This window comes from Hyposmocoma kahamanoa, unplaced genomic scaffold (genome assembly GCF_003589595.1).
Source record: "Hyposmocoma kahamanoa isolate Upper Pololo Valley unplaced genomic scaffold, ASM358959v1 76, whole genome shotgun sequence".
Lineage (NCBI taxonomy): Eukaryota > Metazoa > Arthropoda > Insecta > Lepidoptera > Cosmopterigidae > Hyposmocoma > Hyposmocoma kahamanoa.
In genome coordinates this window covers 4574924-4599510 of record NW_020653900.1, presented here as the reverse complement: position 1 = coordinate 4599510, position 24587 = coordinate 4574924, and the positions used below count along the sequence as shown (strand labels likewise).

General features: G+C 35.6%; 1 protein-coding gene across 1 annotated transcript in view; it reads right to left on the bottom strand.

Annotated features, from left to right (window-relative positions):
- The window catches only part of LOC113232387 (lateral signaling target protein 2 homolog), a 76299-nt gene that overhangs the window by 41100 nt on the left and 10612 nt on the right, over window positions 1-24587 (bottom strand). Inside the window, exon 2 of the mRNA XM_026467087.1 lies at window positions 17005-17145. Coding sequence (XP_026322872.1) covers window positions 17005-17145 — 141 coding nt within the window. The remainder of the gene's footprint in view (window positions 1-17004; window positions 17146-24587) is intronic.

Sequence of the window (24587 nt, the reverse complement as noted above, 5' to 3'; positions counted from 1 at the left end):
TTTATCTTTCTACTGAGTATTTATTCCAATAATATTGTTATTCATGACCCATCTCTGGTCATTAGTTTCTTTTTAAATATGATTTTATGTCCAGACTTGGATAGGCCGCTATTAGAATTTGAAAAACCTAATGAATTTATTTTATTCAAACATGCAATTAAGACATTTGAAGACGCTAACGAATTCTTTTAACTCTGACTTTGCCATTGTTATTTACATACAAAAACATCCGACTATCTGACTAGTAATTATATTAGACAGGGACTCCCTAATTCGAGACAAGAGTCAATTTTTGAGTACAAACGCGTGTGTTCTTCAACTTGACATTGGCGAAATCATCGATTACTTCGATGGCCCCATCCCATAACATTTAAAAGAAGAAGAAGACGGTCGCAGTGATACTTAGAGCTTTAAATCGCAAAGATCTGAGAGGCACTCCCACTGCGTCCGTCACCCTGAGACATAAGTTGACAAGTCCCATGTGCCTGTAATTTCGCCAGCACCCTTACCCTTCCAAACCGGAATGCAGCAATGCTAACATTACCGCTTGGCGGCAAAAATAGGTAAGTTGGCTGTACTTCACTGGACGAACTGTTTCACAACTACTGTTACTAACTACGATTTGAAAGGTATAAAAACAATCATATATTGATCATTATTTAATCATCAACCCATTTATACGTCACGCTGGCAAAGTGCGGGTTGGAGACTACACGCATTTTCCGAGAGTTGTGAACCTTCTTCGACGTGCAAGTTTCATCACGATGTATTTATTTCCTTCACCTAAAAGCTCGTGGTATATTTCTAATTAAATTTCGCACATTAATTCCTGGAAACTCAGAAGTTCGAGACCGAATTCGTAGTCACGTCCTCTACTTGTATGACGGTAGGTCAATAAATTGCAGCTACAAATTAAACAATTATTTATAAAAAAAAAAAACATTATCTTGACTATTTAGATCCCTGATAAATAATTATAGAACATAGAAGTTGCAAGACTCGATATCTAGAATAAGTCTGTAGTTTTGGTGCCGATTCACCCTACCTTTGTTGTACAGCGACATTAATTTAAAACAGCCAGTATTACAGAAACGACATTGTATTCAAGGAGATCTACAAAGATATTTCCCATGTTTTTCTTTGTTCTTGCAAAATTCAAAATCACTATTATCAGTTTAATTGTAATGTTTAATTTTGGAATGAGATAACCTATTTGGCTTCTACATTTAATTAATAAACCATACAAACATCCTAATAAGTGTACAAATAAAATTTTAAGAAACACACGATCACTAAGTATAACTTTTTTATAAAAAAAGCGGACCTTAAAAATTTTTTTGGAATCTATTTGCCAAGTTTTATTGAAATTGGTTAACGGAAAGTGGGTGAAATCCATAAAACCTGATTCATCCCCTAATTTGCCACACATAGAAGTGGAACATTTTCTTCAAATTTGGGATGGGACCGTTACTAAAGTGTACCTGTTTTCCAACAAAAAAAAAATCTTCGAAATCGGTTCACAAATAATAATAATAATAATAATAACGCACACACTCGACATAGCCCCGCACTAGGGAAACCCTGTGTCGCGGGTGCCATGGACACACAAATAGACAATTACAAATTACACCCAAACTCACGAGACAAACAAATGTAGGCCATACAAATATTTCTCCCGGCCCGGGAATCGAACCTGGGACCTCTGCATGGCAGTCCGGCATGGTAACCGTTCGGCCATGGAGGCAGTTAATGACGCTTATTTATCAGGGATCTAAATAGTCAAGATGTTTTTTTTTTTTGATAAATAATGACAAATGACGGAGTAATCGCTTGTGATAACCATACTCTTTTCTTTGAAGACTTTTAAAATCGGTACGCTTGCAGATGATCTGCCCGCACTAGCGTACAATAATGTTAATGACACACCTTTGGCCATAATCGCACATGACGATGAGGCAGATGGCAAACGACATTGTGGTTAAAAACAAGTTTACTAAAATGGAAGCACGCTCTTATAATCGGCGCGTCATCATTTCGATTCATACAACTGTAGATTTGTATGAATTTGTCCATGTAGATGGACACATGGTATTGAAAAACTTACCAACTCGAGATGTCTAAGACGAAGTTTCTAATGCCGCAAATTTTTCTCTGAATCTGCTACATGGAATAAAGACGTTCTTTCCAACTAGGCTACACCGTACTAACAGTACTCCGTGGTTCACAAAACTATGACCAACAACACTTATGACATAAACAGAGTGTACACGTCAAAATCATTAAGTAAGCACCGAAAAGAAGTTTTTAATAGGCAATATAACATTGCTATATCATAATACGGTGACGTCATTAAAGGCTAAAAAAGATCATAAAGACTACGTCAAAATACGATGGGAAAGACAAACGTTGTTTGAATTAAAATTCTGCGGTTACGGCCGGCTGCCAAAGGCGTAAAAAAAGATATAAGAGTCTTACAAGCCGTCTGGACAATGTGCTCTCAGCCCTGAATAACCAAATCGTAAAGTGATGTATATTAAACATTTGAATTGAACTTTATATTCCACAATTTTCATTATAAATATTGCGGTTATTATATGAATGTGTTTACAACGAGGACAAAGCTGTTAGTATAAAAACAATCAATTGAGGACAAGTAAATTACTATTATACATCACTATTAGTTAATAACGAATCAACGTCGTTGAAATCGAACTATTGTTTTCATATTGCAGAACCATGATAACAATACATACAGGGTGTACGGTACATAGTGGACCATATTTAAGGTGGTAACAACCTAAGCCATAAACAGGAAGTTTTAATTAATATATTTTTTCTTAGGTTTTCGCGATTGTTACACATAGGAAATGAAACTATTTTTCCGGATTTAAATCGCGTATATTTGTTTTTTCAAACAAACCGACGTTTCCGGCCCTTTACAGGTCCCATGGACACGGTTGATTGAGGTGGTACAGTCTTCAACCAGTTATGTCTAATATTGATTATTTTGTGATTATTACAATTTTAAAAATAATAACTAAAAAATCGAAATACTGCTTTTAATTTTCAAAATGGTTACTACCTCTGTTCTTTCGATGGCAATTTTTTTTTCAGACCTGAGATAATATCTCTGACAGATGGCAAGCAAAACATAGCTAAGGTTACCGCAGATGCAACACAAGTAAACGTTAACATTGTCACTATGCCTCGAAGCATTCACCCTCTAAATACGATCCAATGTTAAAGTAAAACATACATATAAGGTACTAATTTATTATCTGAAATTCTTTTAAGGCCCTGTTTAATGCATTAAAATACCAACAATGGGGACCATCTGAAACCTTATATTTACAAAGGGTGGAAAAGAGTAAGTTAGAAATTTTATGAGGGTGACATTTTTTTCCTCATCCTAATAAAAAAAGACCAGCAGATTGGAAAATTCGTATGGAAAGTGGAATTGATTCTTCTTTAATTTCATGAAATTTCATATCGACGATTGAAACATAACAAAAGTTAAGCGCTACCTAATTTCAAAATTATTTTTATAAATATCCGGATTGGCCACAGTATTCTGCGTACACAAACATAAATGTAAAAGTTACTTCTAAAGTATTTATATTTAGTTCAACGGACTATTTTTAATGATTTTTATTTTTGAATTTGCAAACGTAAAAACGCTATCCGAAAACATTTTAAAAATGGCCCCTTCTTCAACAACCTGTATATAAATGGAGTGTTCGTAAGCGGTGAATCATATTTCGCTCACTTAACTTGAAACTGTACTATGTCAATGCGTAATGGTGCCAACGCCGGACGTAGATCCATGAAAGGGGTCTTGTTAATTGGACATATATACTACTATATACTCTATATACAACTCTACACCACATCATAAGAGTGATTCTAAGGCTCACTTTACATTGCCGCGGATCGGTAATGAAAAATTTGTGTAACGTATACGGTAACTGCAGGAATTCCCGAGACTGCGGGAGAGAATTTTCCAGACGACTCGCGACCTGCGATTTGTTAAAAAAGTTAAAAGTTAATTATGCTTCACAAAAATTCGTTTCTATTCCGTGGCGATGTAAATTGAGCCTACATACGAAGTGTAAAACAGAGTATATTCTTAAATACACATTTAGATATAATGTTGTCGTGATATTGTTTATTACACTTATCGAGAACCTTCTAGAGTTGCGGCCAATCTCAAAGGCTTGTTATTCATCGGAAAGAATCGAATCGAGTATTGGCCCAATATTGTCACGTGATTATATAATAATAAGTCACAATAACAGCACAAAAGAATACAACTGAGTAATACAGAAATAATAATAAGTATGGTAGTCGGATATTTTTCTTATTATACCAAGTGATGGGATGAACCAAGCGATAGGCGACAAGCCTTTTCATAGCAATTCCACTACCACTCCGAGCTTTAAATTGAAAAGATCGTAGGGGCACTGCGACTGCGCCGGTCACCCTGGGACATAAGTTGACAAGTCCCATGGTCCTGTAAGGCAACCTATCACAAACTCGAATTTTTTTCCGAATTATAACGAAACCGTTGTTCTTTCAGTTTGGATGTTTATCGCAAAGACACGATTAGGTTTGGTCAAGTTAGGTTTAAAAGAAAAAACATTCTCCTCTCAAAATTACTTTCGAAGTTATGAAAATTCGAGCAAACGTTATTTCTGGAAAATGTCATGTCGGACTACAGATAGGTAATTTCATCAGCACCCTTTAAAACCGAAACGCACAGTAATGCTTATATTACTCTTTGGCGGCAGAAATAGGTAACTTTGTAGTAATTCCCTGGATTCCCTGAATTCTTTCACAAAGAACTCTACTGCTACTAAAAATGATTTGCCTACAATTCTTACTTATCGACAAGACGGCGTCTCGGAATGCGCTTTTGTATCGAAAAGCCCCAGTGGGGATTGACAATACTACTATGTGTACATTTTAAAGAAAATTAACGCAATGTTATTTGTAATTTTACGTAACATTTAAATTAACTTTTATCATAAGGAGAAAAAGAACAATATAATAACAAATAAGTATTTCTCAGCGAAGCTATCGTAATTAATAGTCTTAACTTTTGAATTTCAAGTCATAATATAGTCCCGCTCAAGGTGACGGGCGCAGTGGGAATGCCCCTCAGATCTTTGCGATTTAAAGCTCTGAGTGGCACTGAAACTATTATGGACAGGCGTGTCGCTTTCCACCAGGCGCACGACTTGTTCGTCCCGTCACTTAATATTATAAAAAAAAAATTAAATACGCTTTATAACGACGCTTTTACTGTACCCATAATTCATGTTCAATCAGCAGCATAGATAATTATTACAATGTTTATAAAACCTTGCTTATTACAAAGAGCTGCGCGACATATGGCGTTGTGTAGGTATGACGCTATCAGAATGGACGACCTTACCAGTGCGTGTGCGCGCCGTGACTCATGTGCACGCGGCGCAAATCATTTACTTGGAAAACTCCAAGCAAAAAATGCATTTGTTGAAGTGTACGTAACAATCCTGTTTACAACAGCGAATATTCTATGGAATTTTTTGTTTTTAATGCTAGAACAAATTTGTAGTTGCGCAAACTCTCATTTAAGAGTTTATACAACCTCAATGGCTTTTGGTCGATTCCACATAACAGTGAAAGTATTGACAATAACTTTGGAATAAATATATAAGTAGTACGACTGAGGATATACGCTGATTACTATAAGGTGTAAAATCACAATTCCTAAACATTTTCACGATTGTAAAAAACACAAACTTACCTCGAAATTTTCACACAATTTTTTTCTTTTTTCAAATAAACTGATCTAAATAGAAGACTTAGATTCAGAATCAGATTCAGATTCATTTATTTCTCAAATATAACATTACAGTATAAATTGCACTACATGTCAAAGTATAAGAAATTATATTGAGATCGTCAGACAAAAAGGAAAATTATAAGAAAAGCACACAATAATTACAAAATTAACAATTCATTATATAATATTGTTGTCATTAAATTACATATCAAATATCATTCTCCATCAAGGATCGTCATAATAACAATTATACAAGAATATGTTAATGCGGTAAAAATTAGAATAAAAATAGAAAATACTGAATTCGTTACAATTTAAAGGCCATAAATTCTTTTACAGAATATATAGGATTTTTCACGAAAAGGTCTTCCAGCCGGCGCCTAAATGTTTCGTCAGACTTATACTATACGATATAGATTTTTCAAATTTTAGGGCTATACAAGGCTAGAGTGAATAGGCATTTTTTAGGCAAACGCGTCCCATCGTCGGTCACATCGTCGCTTAACATTATGTGAGATTGTGGCCAAGCGCGTGTGTGTTTCGTTTGTACAAAAATAAATTCTGAAATAAAGCCAGTGTCCCTGCCGCTCGACCCAATCAAAATGAACCGAACTGGTATGGGAAAAATGTGAATTCGAGCTGAGGTAGTATCGACTCTTAATAATATGATTCTTATAGGAAATTAAACTCTTTCTTTGGAACTAAATCGCGTCCTTATTATCTCTACCCGCGTCAAAGAACATATAGGATGTCAACACAATCTCGTAAATAAGTCTGCAGTATGTGAGCATGTCATGGATAAACGTACACACTCAATTAAGTTCGACAAACCCCAGGTTCATGCAAAAGAAGTCCGTTATCCACCCAGGACACTGCGAGAGGCCATTGAAATTTAAAAAACGTCCTAATTATTATTTTTTATAGATTATAAGTGCGCATTTGGCCTCCATCTCACCTTATAGAAAGTGACGATGAGGACGATGGAGCATGCACACCCAAATAATGCCTATTCACTCTCGCCTTGAATTTTAACAAGGGAGATAGTTTCACCAGTTTGTGATCCAGTATTGTATCACATGCCATTTGACACGGAATTGAGCTTTATGTCTATGTAGAAACAGTCCATATAATAATCCATATAATGGTCCATATTATTATAAGTGAGAGCAACTGTTAACGCACAAACTAACACATAATAGTGACAGGCACGTCAGACAACCAGCACTATGCAACGCGAACGCATCGCGAGATTACGCGAATGTGTGCGTCCACACACGGCGCGCAGCGCTCGCGTACACACATAATCAACGCTGCTACGTTTGTATGGAGTTACCGTACTCGTCTATAATATGTTTGAAATGTAGACGCTGAATGTGGAGGTCCCGGGTTCGATTCCCAATTTAGAATACAGTTTTCTAGTTTGGTACTGTTCTGTGTGTTCTGAATAGTGCGTTGCCCTGGTACTCACAGTACAGTGGTGGAGATTAGGTAATTGTTGTTGTCTAGAACATTATTATTATATTAGTTGCACCCCAGGGTTACGCGTACTGACTGAAACTGTAAACGTACGTACGTATTGCAGACGTCCTGAGTACAGAAAAAACATTTTAGATATCCCAAATACTATAATGAAATTCTACTTAACTATATTCTAAAACTAATTGAGTAAAAAATGATTTTAAAATGTTCCAACCATTACACAGAAGGCCAAAAGAAATATAAACACATACGGTTTAATATAAACATGCCTTGTCATTGCCAAATTACGTATCGCATCGAGGTGATTAACTAAGAATTGATAAAATGTTATACGAACTAATCTATGTTATATAGGATTGGTTGATATTGTGAGTGCATACCGTTCCCAGTTCCCCTAAAGCACAAAGTTTTCAAAGCGTTGGGTAAGGATCCCGAACTGCCTAAGATTGTGTGCGCTTTAGTCTGCCACACTCCGATCTCGGCTAATACAGATTATATCGCACACGTTAGCACCAAACGTAGTATTAATTCCATATATAATATAGGAAGTGCTGATGCGTGTTGACAAGTAGAATCCAACTCTTATTCCCCTTGCAGGCTCGTGGACAAAGCGTAAAATACGCATAATTCATAGCGTTCAGGGAACAAATATGCAGGCAGAAAAATCCATTCCAATACCGTATGCCATGTAAATATGGAAGCGAAACGTTTCAAGCGAATTTTGGGTATATACACAAAATACGGATGGAACCCTAGCCTACGTCTAGTCCCCCGATGATACAAAGGGGATGTCCGTGATATATTCTGTAAATACCTCATTCTGCCACCGCGTCATATTAAAGAAAAAAAATTTTGTACGTAAACAGTTTTGCAAGGCACGGCATGTGTTTCAGCACAACCATATGAAGTATCATCCTTGTCAGTTGTACAAAACTCAATTCATTGACATTCTTATAACGGCACAAATAATCGCCAAATGTGTAGTTACCACTATACGACAAACAATAATATTTATATGTACATTACGCCAATTACTAGGAAGCTGTCAAAGCCACTTAACAGCTATGTGTTAGTAGGTCAAATCTGTATTGAGAAAACAGTAATAAGAACGCTCGCTATGTAAACATAAGGTTCTTACCAATTCATTTGCGGGTATTTCTGTTGCTATTTTCTACTTCAAATTCAAAAGTTAATAAACACTTAACGTGATTCGGTTAGAGAACATGATACAATAATGAAAAACTGAATAACAAATCGTACAAAATAATTGTCAATTTTTTTTTTTTTCAAAAAGCCGACCTGAAAAGTTCGTGGAATTAAATCAATTTGCCAAATATCGAGTTTTTAGGTTTTCGCGATTGTTACACATAGGCAATAAAACTATTTTTCCGGATTTAAAGCGCGTATTTCTCTTGTATTTTTCAAACAAACCAAGGTTTCGGGCCCTTTACAGGTCGTCATTTCGTATTCTATTTGTCAAGTTTTATTCAAATCGGTTACCAGAAAGTGCGCGAAATCGGATTCATCGTCTAGTTCGCCACCGATAGAGGTGGAATATTTTCTTTAAATTTAAATGGGACATATACTGTTTGAAGTCAGTTAAAAAAAACTAATTATACGTAAACACTTTTTCAAAATAATATGTTCATGCAGTAGGGCTAGCAAGACTTGCGCGAGAGCGACATAAAGCACGAGGTCTCTAAGCGAGAATACCAGTATCACGCACGTTATGTCGCTCCCATAATGAGTGTTCGGTACCATAATGAGTGGCTTCGTAGCCAATAAATGAACAAATTTAAGTGGGTGCCAACTTCAATAAAAAAAATCCTTGAAACGCCCACAAAAAATATATTACAATAGCGATAATATATGTGATTTATAAAAAAATGCTGTAAAAAAACTCAGCGCATTAAAAATATTTAAAAAAGAAAAATACGCACGTGCTTCCTACATAATAAGTATATTTTTTATTTATTTCCTTAACAACAGTGATTGTGTTAGAAAGAAAAATATAATTAAAAAACTTAAATCAAATACAAATAAGAGACCGAACATAATACGCAATATTAACAAGTCTTTAATGAAAAAAAATTAACACACACAATGTGAAATTAGATTTCACGTTTAAATCATTCAAATCATTTTATTTAAAATTTATTTCTGAATATGCAGCACAGATCGTTTGAATTTTAAGGATATGCTTCACGGTACGGTACCTAACATGAGGGAATTACTAATAAATAACTAAAAGAAAAGAAAAACGAGATAATGGCGAATCATCAGATTACTAAAGCACCAAAAAAGCTGAGACCGCTACGAACTTTTTTTATAGTACTAAGCAACGGGACGAACAAGCCATGCCAAGCACCTGGTGGTGGCGACACGCCTATCCCTAACAGTTGCAATGCCACTCAGGGCTTTAATGGCAAAGATCTTAGAGGCACTGCCACTGTGCCCGCCACCCTGCGACTTAAGTTGACAACTCCCATGTGCCAGTAATTTTTACCCTTCGAAGGAACGCAGTAACGCTCACGTTACTGCTTGGCGGCTGAAATAGGTAAAATAAGGTGGCAGTACGTCCTGGACGTACTCTTAACCTGAACACACTGGAGAACAAAAACAAACTAAAATGTATAATATGACTCATTTCCATTCAAAGTCAACTAATCAAATAATTTTAATTTCAAACCCATTATTTTCTTTTAAAATAACGTACTATAGAACTTTTTTTTAATACAGGCACACAGTTCGCCCCGATTCCAGACGATGATGTGAACGAACGATGACACGCGTTTGTCTAAAAAATGCCTATTCATTCTATACTTGAATAATCCCGAATCGCAATTTTCGGGAAATACAGACATACCAGGTAGTGTTTCTTTGCCATACGTATTAAGAAGGAGGAAGCGCTGCGTGCGAATGAGTGGTATATCAACGACAGAAGGATGGAGTGTTCCGGAGTTCGTTTAGTCGACCGAAGGAACGGTGAGGGTGGAATCTAAATTGTAAAGTTCCTGTACACTTATCTCTAAATGTGGGAATGAATGAAATGAATGAAAACGTAAAATAAATACACGTAAAGACGTTATGCCCACTGCCCACTTTATAATAACCGCGCCCGAGTTCCGAAATTAATTAAAATGTGTTATAATATAAAATAAACAGAGCGTGCAGATTTCATAAGTGATATCATACTATTAAGGAGAACTCTTCGAGATTTAAGTGTTTTATAACGTTGTGCATTGCAGCTTAACGAAACAGGTGGTTACTTTGCTGTGACATACATTTACGTACCAGTACCTAATTACCACTGGTATTAAATACTTAGAATGAATGAACGAATGACACATCTTTATTGCCCACAAAAAATAATGACAACACAACAGTAATGTAAGTACAACTGTTAAACAAAAAGTTCATTCAATCATAATCGTGGGATAAAAATTCAGGAGTTGCAAAGGGGATGCAACCAAAGAATAACTTCAATATTATACAATAATAATAGTTGTCACAGTACGGCTAGTAGGAGGCATTGTTTTTCTCTAGAGGTGCCACTAGCAGCTCCAGTACAATCTTCAAGATGATTTAAGGCGTCCGCTTGGATTGTCTCAAGTCACACTGGTTTGTTTAACAAATCAAATCAATTGCAATTCAATTTGACAGCGGGCCGCAAGTACGGCTGTTATAATGCAACGGACGCCGCTACTAATGAAGGCAACCTTCATTGCCGAGGCTGAATATGTACTTTACCTCTACCATGTGTTGGCATTGTCGATCGTCGTTTAAAATATTTATATGAAAAATGTTCGTCACCGCTACGGGTGTTGAACAATTAACCATACATAATTGGCAAATATTTTACGCGGTCACTGGCGATTGTCCACGATGTAAAGTCATGGTAGAGAAATAATTTAAACTATTAACACATGGAATTATTACGATGATTCCTAGACAAATTCCCCTCACTCCATTAAATTGAAAGGAGAAAAAGTGGCTTATAGATTTGAATTTATGGTATGTGTTTTGTCGGTGTCAAAATCAAAATTACTATATTTGATTAGCAAATTGTCCTTATAGTCATCTGAAGGCGCATTTACACCAAGTCGTCAGGCGATACACGCTTGCCCACCGCCGACGAAGGCGGCAAACTACCCGGTGTTATTTACACGAGTCGTCTGACGATGGTAGTTTGCAGCCGAAGTCGACCGAGGCGATTGGGTGCTTCGCCTTTGGTAAGGCGAATTAGTCTGCGGAAGGTCGGCCGACGACCCAGTGTAAAGCGCCCTTAGAGTGAATATTTCGCATGTGACTTCTTTGTAATTTAGGTTTAAAATATTGTAGTAAACACAATAATAGAGCATTTTAATTAGTCAAATTATACCTCTTTCAGATGCTATATTACTGCTATTACTTAGTAATATATTTCAGCGAAAGGTCTGTTCATATGTTTTGTTTCAATAAAAATCAGTCAAAACAATGTAACTTTTATTTCAAAAATAAATTAAAAAAATAAATTTATTTTAATATTAATTTGAATTAAAATTGCCTATTAGTCTTGTAAAAAGACTAGCTCGTAATTAGTAAGGTTATATTTTTATTTTTCTTGACTCCAAGTGACGGGATGAACAAGTCGTGCGCCTGATGGAAAGCGACACAACTTTTAAGTCGCAAAGATCTGAGTGGCATTCCCATTGCCCTGAGACATATAAGTTAACGAGTCCCAAGTACCTGTAATTTCACCAGCACCCTTATCCTTAAAAATTTGAACGTAGCAAGGTTCACATTACTGCTTGGCGGCAGAAATAGGTAAGGTAGGCAGTACTTCCATGGACGAACTCTTTCTCACAAGGAGCTCTACTGCTTCTAGCTCTACTCCTGTTTTGCTTTATAAGAAATAATGAAAAAGCAATATAACACAAAAAGTATATACAAATTAATAATATGACAAATAAAACAAATAGGTCAATGACTCTTAATTGCCTCGCTGATATCCTGCCGTAGCCCGCAACGGTTAATAACACACCAAAAATTATCAAACACACACTTGTACTTGAGTGAAAACGGTAATTAAAATTCCAAAACATTCACGAGCAGTATAACGCATAAGGTGTGAAATATAAGAAACTTACACCCCGTTTGTTTCCATTTGCTTGTCAAATAATTAATAATAATAATAACGCACACATTCAACGTAGCCCCGCACTAAGGAAACCCTGTGTCGCAGGTGCCATGGACACACACATAGACAACCACAAATTACACCCAAACTCACGAGAGAAATAAATGTAGGCCATACAAATATTTATCCCGGCCCGGGAATCGAACCTGGGGCCTCTGCGTGGCAGTCCCGTTGCATATTTGCAATACATATTTAAATTAGATTCAGTAGAGCAATAGAGCTACCTGTGAATGCGTTCGCCCATGGAAGTACTACCACCTTACCTATTTCTGCCGACAAGCAGTAATGTAAGTGCGTTTTAGGGTGTCTTATGTCTCAGGGTGATGGGCACAGTAGCCCTCAGATCTGTGTGATTTAAACCTCTGAGCTGCGCTGCAACAGTTATGAACAAGCGTATCGCTTATCACCATTCGCACGACTTGCTCGTTATCATGAAAAATAAAATTTTCGGATCGAATTATTCGTTTTTTTTCAAATTGACGTGACCACTGTGACCATGGGACGAGTGAAGAGCCCGAAACGTTAGATCGGTTAAAAAAACAAACACGCGTATATAGATTTAGAGCCGAAAAATTGTTTTATAATCGATTCGTGATTGTTATCATGAAAATCTACGAGCTCGACTATTAGATTGTTATCTAGTTAGTTTTATTTCATAATGCAAGAATCTGCGCATACTTATAATATATTACTTTTAAACTTAAAATATGATAATTTGTTTTAAATAAATATTGGTGTCAAACTTGCCATTATTGCCATCATTTATTTGTATTTTTGCAATCTCTCTCATTCTGTCTTACTAAGACTTATTTTTGGCGTACCGCCTTGAGTAGAGAAACATTATCAAACAAATTAAAGCATCTTGAAAATTATGAAACGGAAAGACCTTCCTTTATTTGAAAACGACAAGGTTGCACAAATAACAGTTTCAACGGTTGTTGTAGAACCTTGTCGTTCTCAATTATATTTAATCGTACTTTGCAGAAGAAGAAAAAACTGAACTAAGGAAAGTGATAACGAACGGTGCTAAAATTTTAGTAATTAATGACTAAGTACAGTTAAAGGCAATAGGATTGGAAAAAAAAACTAAAAACAACAATATAACGAAAACGAAAGAAACATAATATACATTTGATAAAAATAAAAAATATATCAATGGACAAAAATTATGGTATGCAAATATTTTGAACAAATTTTCGACTCCCAAACGTTAATTTAACCGTTTTGATGACGACTGTACCAGGTCAATGTATTGTAAAGAAAACTCAATTTAGCGAACCGTTAAGTCGGTTAGGAAAATTCCTGAGTTTGTTTACGGTAACCGAGCTAATGTAATTACATGCTAACAATAGGGGTGAAAGATCGATATTGTTACAACTCAAGTTTGAGGTATGAATTGTTCTGATCATTATCGTTACATCTCGATACCTTCAATGACCACTACGCCAACTTTATTTTTTGATCATTTTCTGTTATTTTTGTAAACAGCCATATTTAAAATTCCCGAATTTTGTTAAAAAAAATTAAGAAATGGAAACAAAATTTGAAAAAGAATTACATTTTTTACGAAGTTTGTTGTGAACGGATATTGTTTTTGAACGATCAGGATGTGAAATAATTAACGATGCATGGTAACGACAGAATGGTTTCAACATTTATTTTATTGAATATGATTGACGAAAAACATCACCAGGATATTATTTTTTTAAATACACCGCTAGCTTGTTATTACTATTAATTACAATCGAAAGATCGAATAACATAAAGAAAAACTCCATCGATCTGACTGGACTACAATCTGAGTCTGTTGTCAGACCGGGGTCATCGTTCTTATAAACTCAGATACAGGTAGAACAGTTTAGAGAGCTTTTGTTTTTTTCTGATGCTATGGCGATGACAGTTGGCAATTTTAAAATTTAAATTCGAACATCACCTAAATATATTTCATAACCGTCTCTCATGTTGGCGACTCATACGGATACGGACGGATGGAAATAATTTAACGTGTTAGAAGATCCGCATTTTCGTAGGACACTAGACAAATCCAACGCGATCGCCACTACGCTTGTGAAATATCGACTAATAAAACTTAATATTCTTTTGTTTTGCTTACCTTGCAATATTAAATGTTAGTCATTTATAATATATTGATTTATTCAAAAAATTTTAACACATTTCATGTTAAATGTAACAATCGATTTTATCGTTTGATTAGGATGTTTTTATTTATAATTGTATACGACAGTTTGATTGTACATTTAAATAAATATGCCGACGAAACCGACATGCCCTTGGACATACTTTTCTCCACTTTTGAAAACTAAAGACTTATATAGCAATTATTTTAAATCCGTCAACAATTTTATATGCATATATATATATCTTTAATAATAACGTCGAAAATAAAATAAAGACTATAAGGACGCACTATAAGTTTCCGGAACTGGCCACTTACATAAACAATATTTAAAAAGTAATTACAACATTTGAAAATGGAACTCTTTGGCTGTACAATACAGTTTATTTCATCTGACTGTCACTTGTTTTTAGATTGTGGCGTCATTTTAGAAATTGGTTGTCTATCATATATATATCGCCAGGGATTCAACTCGTAAAAATTTTCGTAATATGATTTTCTACGACTTTAAGTGTAATTTAACAGCTCAGCGGAGCTTCGCTCGTCTTCAAACTGCTTTTAGCGATGAAGCACCATGCAAGACAACTATTTATAGCTGGTTTGCAGAATTCAAACGCGGTCGTGTGAATCTAGTTACAAATTTCGTGATGGTCGCCCGTCCACTGCTGTGAACAACAAAAACATCGATGCTGTGCGCCGTATGATCAAAACAGACAGGCATGTGACATACCATGAAATTCGGACATATTTAGGCGTAGGCATGAGTCAAATACAATCAATACTACACAAACATTTGGGTGTAAAAAAGCTTGTGATCTCTGTGGATCCCACACAATTTGACTGAGGCTCAAAAAACGGATCGCATCTTTTGATACAAATGCCATGCTTACCAGATCCAACGAAGGGGCGTCAAATTTGGTATGGGACATGGTAACAGGTGACGAAACATGGATTTATAGTTACGATCTCAAAACAAAGCAGCAATCGAGCGTATGGGTCTTTCGAGAGAGCTGAAACCAACCGAAGTGGCGCGCATGCAAAGTGCCTCTAAGCGCATGATTGAGTCTTTTTTTAATAAAAACAACTGGACATGTGGCTACTGTTGCTTTGGACAATCGTTGTATCATGAATAGTGATTGGTACACGACCATTTATTCGCTGGAAGTTATTGACAAACTCCGTAAATATAACCGTAAACGCCTCATCTTGCACCACGATAATGCCAGTTCTCACACGGCCAGACAGACAAATTACTTTTTGAAGGTGAACAACGTTGACCTTATGAGCCATCCCGCGTACAGTCAAGACCTGGCATCTTGTGACTTTTATTTATTTCCAAAAATTAAGAACCAGTTACGCGATCAACGATTTTCTTCACCTGAAGAGGCTGTCGAAGAGTATGAAAAATATATTTCAGAAATTGTCACGGAGGAGTGGCATAAATGTTTTCTAAATTGGTTAATTCGTATGAAAAAGTGCATTAACGCTAACGGAGAATATTTTGAGAAACAATAAGTTCATTTCTGACCATTTATAGTATTTTTTTCTTATTCATTCCGGAAACTTTTAGTGCGCCCCACATATAGAATGGCGACACCCAAATAATCATAAGAAATAATAATAAATCATATACATACAAACGCAAAAGTCGTTTATGTAATAATATTCAATGTCCAACATTAAATTTACTTACATTATGTCGGAAAATACACGATTGTGTATTGTATTCTTTATGTAACGTTTTTAATTATTTAATGATTGCGAATGAATGGTCTTCAAGGGCATTCATTATACCAAAATGACTATGAAACATTGTACTTATACTTTGGTTAAGAGCAAAGTTAAATACTTTGATATAGGGTAGCTATTCATTGCCCAAGTATATTTCTTTAGTTACTTAACAGAATGTAATCAAACTTAGATATTAGATCTGATACTAGCAGAATGTTATCTTCTTGTTGACGAGTTCGACATTTAGAGACTTCTAATATCGTCTAAATATTTACAATTTAGCTAAGATTCCGCTAGATGGCGTTCAACCGTTTTTGTGTATTTTCGAAAACACGCTTACAAGACGTTTACCAAAATTGTATTCATTGTCGAGTGATTTATAATAACTAATAATATACGCATTTGCCATTCATTTGAATGCTTATTTTTGGGACCCTACACAAACATTAAAGATCTTTCCAATTCTTATACGGCATTGAACAAAAGATAACAAGTGTCTGAACAATCGTCTCCTAATAGTTCTAATGATAGGGTCTACTACCATCCTTGGCTATGGCCCATCCGTAGGGTTACCCCTCAAACCAAAGACAGCCGTAACTTTGCGATGTTCTGTAGGTAAGTGCGAATGAATCAAACTTATGTAATACATACCTGCGCATGTCGGAGTTGATTGACAAGAGTGGAACACCTATCGGGGTCCTTGCGGCCATCGAACGAGTCCAGCTCGGCCGCTACCATGTTGAGCGCGTCGTCGGCAAAGAAGAATTGCGCCAGTAGCGACCGGTCGTCCCTCTGTAATTAATAAATACTATTATAATTATCATAAATTCTGTTTGGGTTAATTCTACTGTCTGAGTACCGAGAACGCAAAACCCACGAGTAAATAGCTCAGAGGTTCTACGAACATCTACTTGCAAATCTGGTGTTACAAAAAGAGACAAAACATGAGAAGAAAAACCGATAAGTCACATAACTAACAAATCAGAACAGGTTATTAAACCTGCTCCTTGTAATTTAAAAATATACTGAATCGCTGCGAAGCGATTTATCATGAGGTATTCTTTGACCATTTTAAAGTTTGGATGATGTAGTGTATGACACACTTATGTGTAATTACGCTCCCCCTTGGTTCCCTGGTCACATGGCGACTAAATTAAAAAAGAAAACTTGTTAGAAGGCATGTAGTTTGTTTGTGCGAATTTTTTGCCTAAGCAGAAAAAGAAAAAAGAAACGGTACTGTAACAAATCTATTTTATAGAATAAACTTCACTGAGCAACTTGGCTTATCATATACAGGTAGTTCACTAAAAATCAGCTAGATGGCATTGACCTGTTTTTCCTAAATTCTGCATTGCGATGTTTGTCAAATATTTTATAGAGCTTAACGTGATTTAAACGTCAAGCATGATCAAGAAATAGTCTTTTTCAAATGTTTATTTCCAATAATATGACGAAAAATACCATAGTACATTTTCTGTATACAGTTTGTAATTTTTATATTGTTTATGGTTTCTTAATGCGTTTGTACAACGAAATCAATAGATTTGAAAAACTGTAAATGAAAAGAAATTAAAAAATAACAGCGAGAAAACAACAATGATTAATAATGCCAGTAAAAAAGGTTTTTGGAAGTTAATGTTCAAAATAGAACTAATTTTAAATTTTCATCGATCAGTTCAACTATCACTTAATAAATATGTTCACAAATTAATACTTGATGTTTGTAGTTTAATGTTTACTGATTATAGTTGAGTGATTTAATGCAGGTCACCGAAATAGGAATGGTATCCAGCGTCTGTTATTACGGCTCGGGTTACACGGTGAATTCTTGGTAGGTGGTGACCATAGTGCACAATTTTAGAGTTTATTTTTTGTCGTTTTATTTCAACAAGAAATTGTAATAAATTATTATTCGTCATCATGTAATAAACTATCACGTCATAAAAGTTTTGTTTAAATTTTTTCTGAGTGTTCGGTCTTTGTATTAATAATTATAACAAACTAGTGGAGTAATTTCACAAAAAAGAATAGAATATCAATATCAATTCAATAAAAATTTAATTAATACAGTGAATAGCGACATCTCTCGCCAGCACTGGTAGCTGTAATGGTACTAACTGGGTGATAAATCTTTCATAGATTTCTTATAGACGGCGCTACGACTAAAAAGTCGTTGAAAAACCAAATACAAAGACACGACGCAAGCACATAGAAAAATTCGTGAGGTCCGTTGGTTCGTTCCGTGGCTTAGTTGGTATAGCGTCTGGCACGGTATGCAAGTAGACGTCCGTTCGAATTCGACCGGATCGAAGGAATTTTTTCTGAGTGTTCTATCTTTGTATTAATAATTATAACAAACTAGTGGAGTCATTTCACAAAAGAAAATTGAATATCAATTCAATAAAAATTTAATTTATCATTACTTGCAAATTAGCATACTTACATTCATTATAAGGAAAAAAAAGACAATTATTGATCCAATAGTATTGCATTAAACACATAGAAAAATTGTGAGGTCCGTTGGTTCGTTCCGTGTCTTAGTTGGTATAGCGTCTGGCACGGTATGCAAGACGACGTCGGTTCGAATCCGACCGGATCGAAGGATTTTTTTCTAAGTGTTCGATCTTTGTATTAATAATTATAACAAACGTGTGTTTTCTTCAAAATAACGGGAGTGGCGTAGTGTGTGACGCACCTTCACCTCCACCTTCTTTCAAATACTTAAGTATCTGTTAGTAAGTTTGTCAATAAAAGTTCCTCAAATCATAACACATAATATATAGTAGCAGCAGAGCTGCTTGTGAAAGAGTTTGTCCAGGGAAGTTCTGCCACCTTACTTTTTCTGCCGCCAAGCAATAATGTGAACATTGCTGCGTTTCCGTTTTGAAGGATAATTACAGGCACATGAGACTTGTCAACTTACGTCTGAGGGTGACAGGCGCAGTGGCAGTGTCCCTCAGATCTTTGCGATTTAAAGCTCCGAGTGGCACTGCAACTGCGCACGACTTATTTGTGCCGTCACCTGGTATTATTAAACAAATAAAAACATCGACATGTAATTAACGACCTCGGTGGTTCAGCGGTTTGAATGGGTGCAAGATGAGGCCAGGTTCGGGTTTGAGAAATAAAGCTTCTAAATTGGTTCTGATCTGCATGTTCTGGATAGTGCCCTGAATTGTACTCTGTTACTCGTAGCACAGGGAATATCCTCTCAGATAATTGGTGTGGTTGTCTAGATCATTATTTGCGCTCGCACCTGGTCCACACATCGCCATTACTTCTTCATAACAAGGTTCATTTTATAAAAGAAAAGGTTTACAATTTTTCATTATATCGTGTTACAAAAGTGATACAGGCTCAACAGTACAAAGTCACACGCAAAGTTAGCGAGGATTATAAAAATTCTCACGACTTTGTCAAGGACGACTGTACGGTCAAGTTCACGTGTTCTAGAGATGTAACCATACTTATTGATCATAATATCAATTAACGTTGAAAGTGAATCTTTGCTCACCCAATTAAAAATGGAATAAGTATCAGCCGAACCCGAACTGCACCACAAACATAGTTAAAAATAGCTGAATTTAAAAGTGCATCTTCACAAAAGCTGTAGACAAACATATCATACTTCAGAAACTTACGGGCGAAGGTAAAACTGACAAAAGTTTTTATCGCAATCAAATAAATAATAAAAAACTAAAATAAAAAACATATATTAATGTACATATCTGACGACTGTGGTGATCTAACGGTTTGCACTGTGGTCGCTGGATGCGGAGGTCCCGGGTTCCATTCCTGGTGGGACCAGTTTGGCAAATTAACTTTATTTAAAGTCAAAGCCAAATAATCATTTATTCTAAAGGTAAAATTTTTACACTTCAAAACGTCATTTTTGAAGCTACTGCTCGTTCACTACGCTGACCTCCCTGAGAAGTACGAACAAGAAACTCTAGGGATTGCTCTTTTCAAAAAAGCTTAAATGTTATGGAATACACTTTGAATCATAATTGTGTGGAATACATAGCTAAGCTAAGCTTTTAATTTCTGAAGTGGTAAAACCGTATTGCTGAAGGATTAGTTCTCGGAACATGAATTGGGCTTTTGAAGGTCAGTCGCCGTTCAGAAATGTTTGCTGAAAATACACAAATAAGACGATTGATAGGTCCATGGGACAGAGAAGGTTCGTCCCATTAAAAAACCAAAACGGCTTATGATTTACTGGTAACTTAGCGTGAAAAACCTCCAATCAACACAAAAGCAATGAAATTTGTATGTACGAGACTAAAGATTTAATGTACGAATGAAGAACTAGTAAAATCCGAAATTGAATTATCAGAAGCGTTTACGTAATATCCAGGATCTAAAAGTGAGAGGAGGTGACGTCAAGGTTTTTTTATCAAGTTTTAGTGATCACAGTGACACGACGACCTGATATCGACTTTAAAGCATTTATTATGGAAGTCGAAATTCGATTTGAAACGTCTACAAAAAATCTTGATAAATTGATTAATCTTGATACAAAAAACTTATGTAAGAGAAATGAGGTTTCATTTTGAATTGGGAATATTCTAATAGCTTCTAGCATTGACTTAATAATTGTAAGTCAATGGCTCCTAGTGAAAGAGTTCGCCCAGGTAAGTACTGCCATCTTACCCATTTCTGCCGCCAAGCAGTAATGTGACTATTACTGAGTTCCAGTTTTGAAGGGTATGGGGACGCTGGTGAAACTACAGGCACATGAGACTTTTCCACTTTGTCTCAGGGTGACGGGCGGATTGGCAATGCCGCTCAAGTCTTTGCGATTATAAGCTCTATGTGATACTGCAACTGTTATGGATACGCGTGTCGCTTACCATCAGGCGCACGATTTGTTCGTCCAATCACTAGGTATCCCAAAAAAATTTAAGCGTTCGAAAGATAAACTTGTTTGGAAGTTAACACCAATTAAAATTTTACACAATTTTGTGCACTTAATAGTGGTAATATGTATCGGGAAACCGTCCATACGACCGTTGACATGAATCAAATGAAAGGAGTTTAATGGTGAGGTCGTACAAAGAAGTCCAGGAACAAGCGTAGAAGGAAATATAATGCTATACGGCTACCGCCAAGAGCATATCATTCATAAATGTAAGAATGTAATTAAAAGTTTCGCGCGAATAATAAAAAAAATCAAAACAATGAGGCGTTGTTTACAACACTGTCTGCCGTTAACATTCGCTGAGAGAGTGGAGAAGTCATACTTTTGGGTACGAGCCAAATTTCCTGCCTTCCAAATCCTGAGAGAAACTCGAACGAGAAGAGGTGATTCATTGACTGAATCACCTGATGCTGTTTGTTATCAAGAGACGTAACATGAGGAAACTGAATGTTATAGTTTATGTTTCCTTTGAAGCGGGTTTTACAATATTTTTCCATAGTTGGTACTTAATCATTTTCTTCCTCATAAACGTTTGCTGTTAATATATGTAGAGAACGAGAGACCACTAATATAAATCTGAAATTATATCTGAAGAATTACCAATAAACTTATCACTCTGTGAAGGATCATTATAACAATGCTAACAGTTGTTGCAATTAATGAATGAAATAAATGCACGTATACTCGTATATTTATACCATTCCAAAAAAAAGAAAACTTGTTTTTATAATAATAGAAGTCAACTGAATCAACTATACTGTAGAAAAACAATTTAGTATCAACGCAAAATATAGAGGAAAACTGAAACACCCATATTATTATTGAAATTATACATATTAATTAACGAGGTAAAACAACAACTAATTCTACAAAAAAATTACACAAGTAAAAACCCGATAAGTGGAAAGATGCCGGAAGAAAAGAAAACGGAAATGGCATAATCCCGAAAAAGACATGATCTCAATTTTTTTGACGAATTGGAGAGACTAGTCAGAAATGGTCATGGATAATACAAAAATAGACTCATGCTATGCCGCCGATTAGTTTGGCGTACATTTATTCGCTTTGTAGGGTGTAACAATAAAATTACACTTGTGTTTGTTCTCATTCAAGAACAGTTCAGGTCGGGTCAGTTTGTTTCCGTTCGGAAAGCTATAGGCGTGATAAAAAGAATTCAATGTAATGAAATATCAATTGACCGGCATTGAGTAACATGAATGTCTTTACGCCGAATTTATGGACCAATTGAATGATTCAATTTCGAGTAATTTTACGTGTGCACTGGGACAAACGCCGTGGCTTCCGTCGTGGTCCGGTCAACACTCTTGGTTATATCATACGCATCATGGGAGATACCGATATTTATCGAGGCTCTTTCCAGCGCGCACTGCTAGTCTCCGTGCAAATTTAAGTCATGTCTCCATGACCAACAAGTCATCTGTGTGAAAGAATAATATGCGGAGAACTAAAATTTTAGAAGGAAATGAAACTGAACTGAAAATGAATTTTTATTAAGTTTAATTTATTATTACTTAATAAAAATTCATTCAATAAAATAATTTGTAAAACTTAATGTAGCGTAAATTGGAATGTTTTCTTTGTAAAATTAAAAATAAGGTATTTAATTAATAACTATTGTAACTATAGTGAAAAAATAGGGTGGTTTGCAATTAATATTAGACATAACTGGTTGAAGACTGTACCACCTCAGTCAACCGTGACCATGGGACCTGTAAAGGGCCCGAAACGTCGGTTTGTTTGAAAAAACAATTATACGCGATTTAAATCCGGAAAAATAGTTTCATTTCCTATGTGTAACAATCGCGAAAACCTAAGAACTCGATAAAATTTTAGAATTTAGGCAACGTGAGACGAAAGAGGAACTACGCTTATTAAATCTACTACGCTTATCATATTAGAAGTCCGCAGAACAGTTACAAGGCCGAAGACATAAAACATGACAGTTTAGGATCAGTCTGTAGTACTAAGTGACTGTCAAGTACCAGTGTTTTGGAAACAACAACATTTTAGATAATAATATGATGAAGAATAATACACATTTTTTCTACTGCCACAATTTCAACAGATCTTGCTAAAAACGCTTTAAAGTGAAACGTAATTGACGGTATTCAGCGCCTTAAGAGGGTCAAGTGTACGATGAATTGTGTATGAGCATTTCGCGCCGGCGATCCGAGCGGTAGCGAAAAGCGAAACGTCTTTTTCCCTCTTATTGCATGGACATAGAGGTTATTCTGACCGGCTCGTGGCGATTCCGTGTGAATACATGTGGTGAGTCCATTAATGGTGTACACAGAAACTATCTATTCTATCTCTACGGACAAGACACTGACGGAGACAAATGCTCGGCACGTTTAGTGGATTTTCAAGAATGCACGACTTTACACCTACTCTCAGAAACCCAGTAATCACTGTGACAGCAGAGAAATGTAAACAAACGCAATAAACAGAGCTGAAACAACGTGTCATCATTTGTTAGTTTAAGGGTGTGGCTTCATGGCCAGTGTCCTAAATATGAGACCCAAATTCCGAGCCAGACGTCGCGTGAGCTTTTGGCGTGACTATTTGCCGTATCACTGTTACAAAACACTATTACGATTGTGATCGATATTTTACAACTAGATACTTTATAAGGGACTAAATGGATTGTAGTCACCTTCTGATTATTTTATTTCACATCAAAATAAATACTAACACATTTCATAGAACCCGTGCCATTTTTTAAATTAACATATAGGTATTATATACGTATCGCTGTAACAAGTAACATTTGTTATTTGTTTATTTATTTATTACCCATCACTAAACAAACACATGTCTTAATTTGCTGATTATTTTGATATTTTGTTATAGACTGATATTTTTATAATTTAATATTGCTTTAGTTAGAAAAGCGCACTAGCGCTAACTATACTAATATCTGTAATCAATAGACATAACGACGGCATTTACGTACTATAAATTACAATCTGCAAATTACAATTTTTACATCAGTGCAGAAAATGCGTGTTAGATCTATGTTGTGTGCAAAAGATGGCGACATCGTAAAAGGCGCTTTCGCCCTTTGTACAAAACACGGACGATATTGGCTTGTATTAGACCCTCGAAAAAAATTATTGCATGTACTTACATACATGAAATAATGTATTTTATTACATTTTAATTTAATAATGTTTTGTTATAATTTATGTAACTAATAAAAGAATTTTTGGATTGTAACATTTTGTTTTTTTTTCTGTTATATTGATCGATATAATAGGGGTTAAAGTATGAAATTGCCGATTTGTACTGAAAA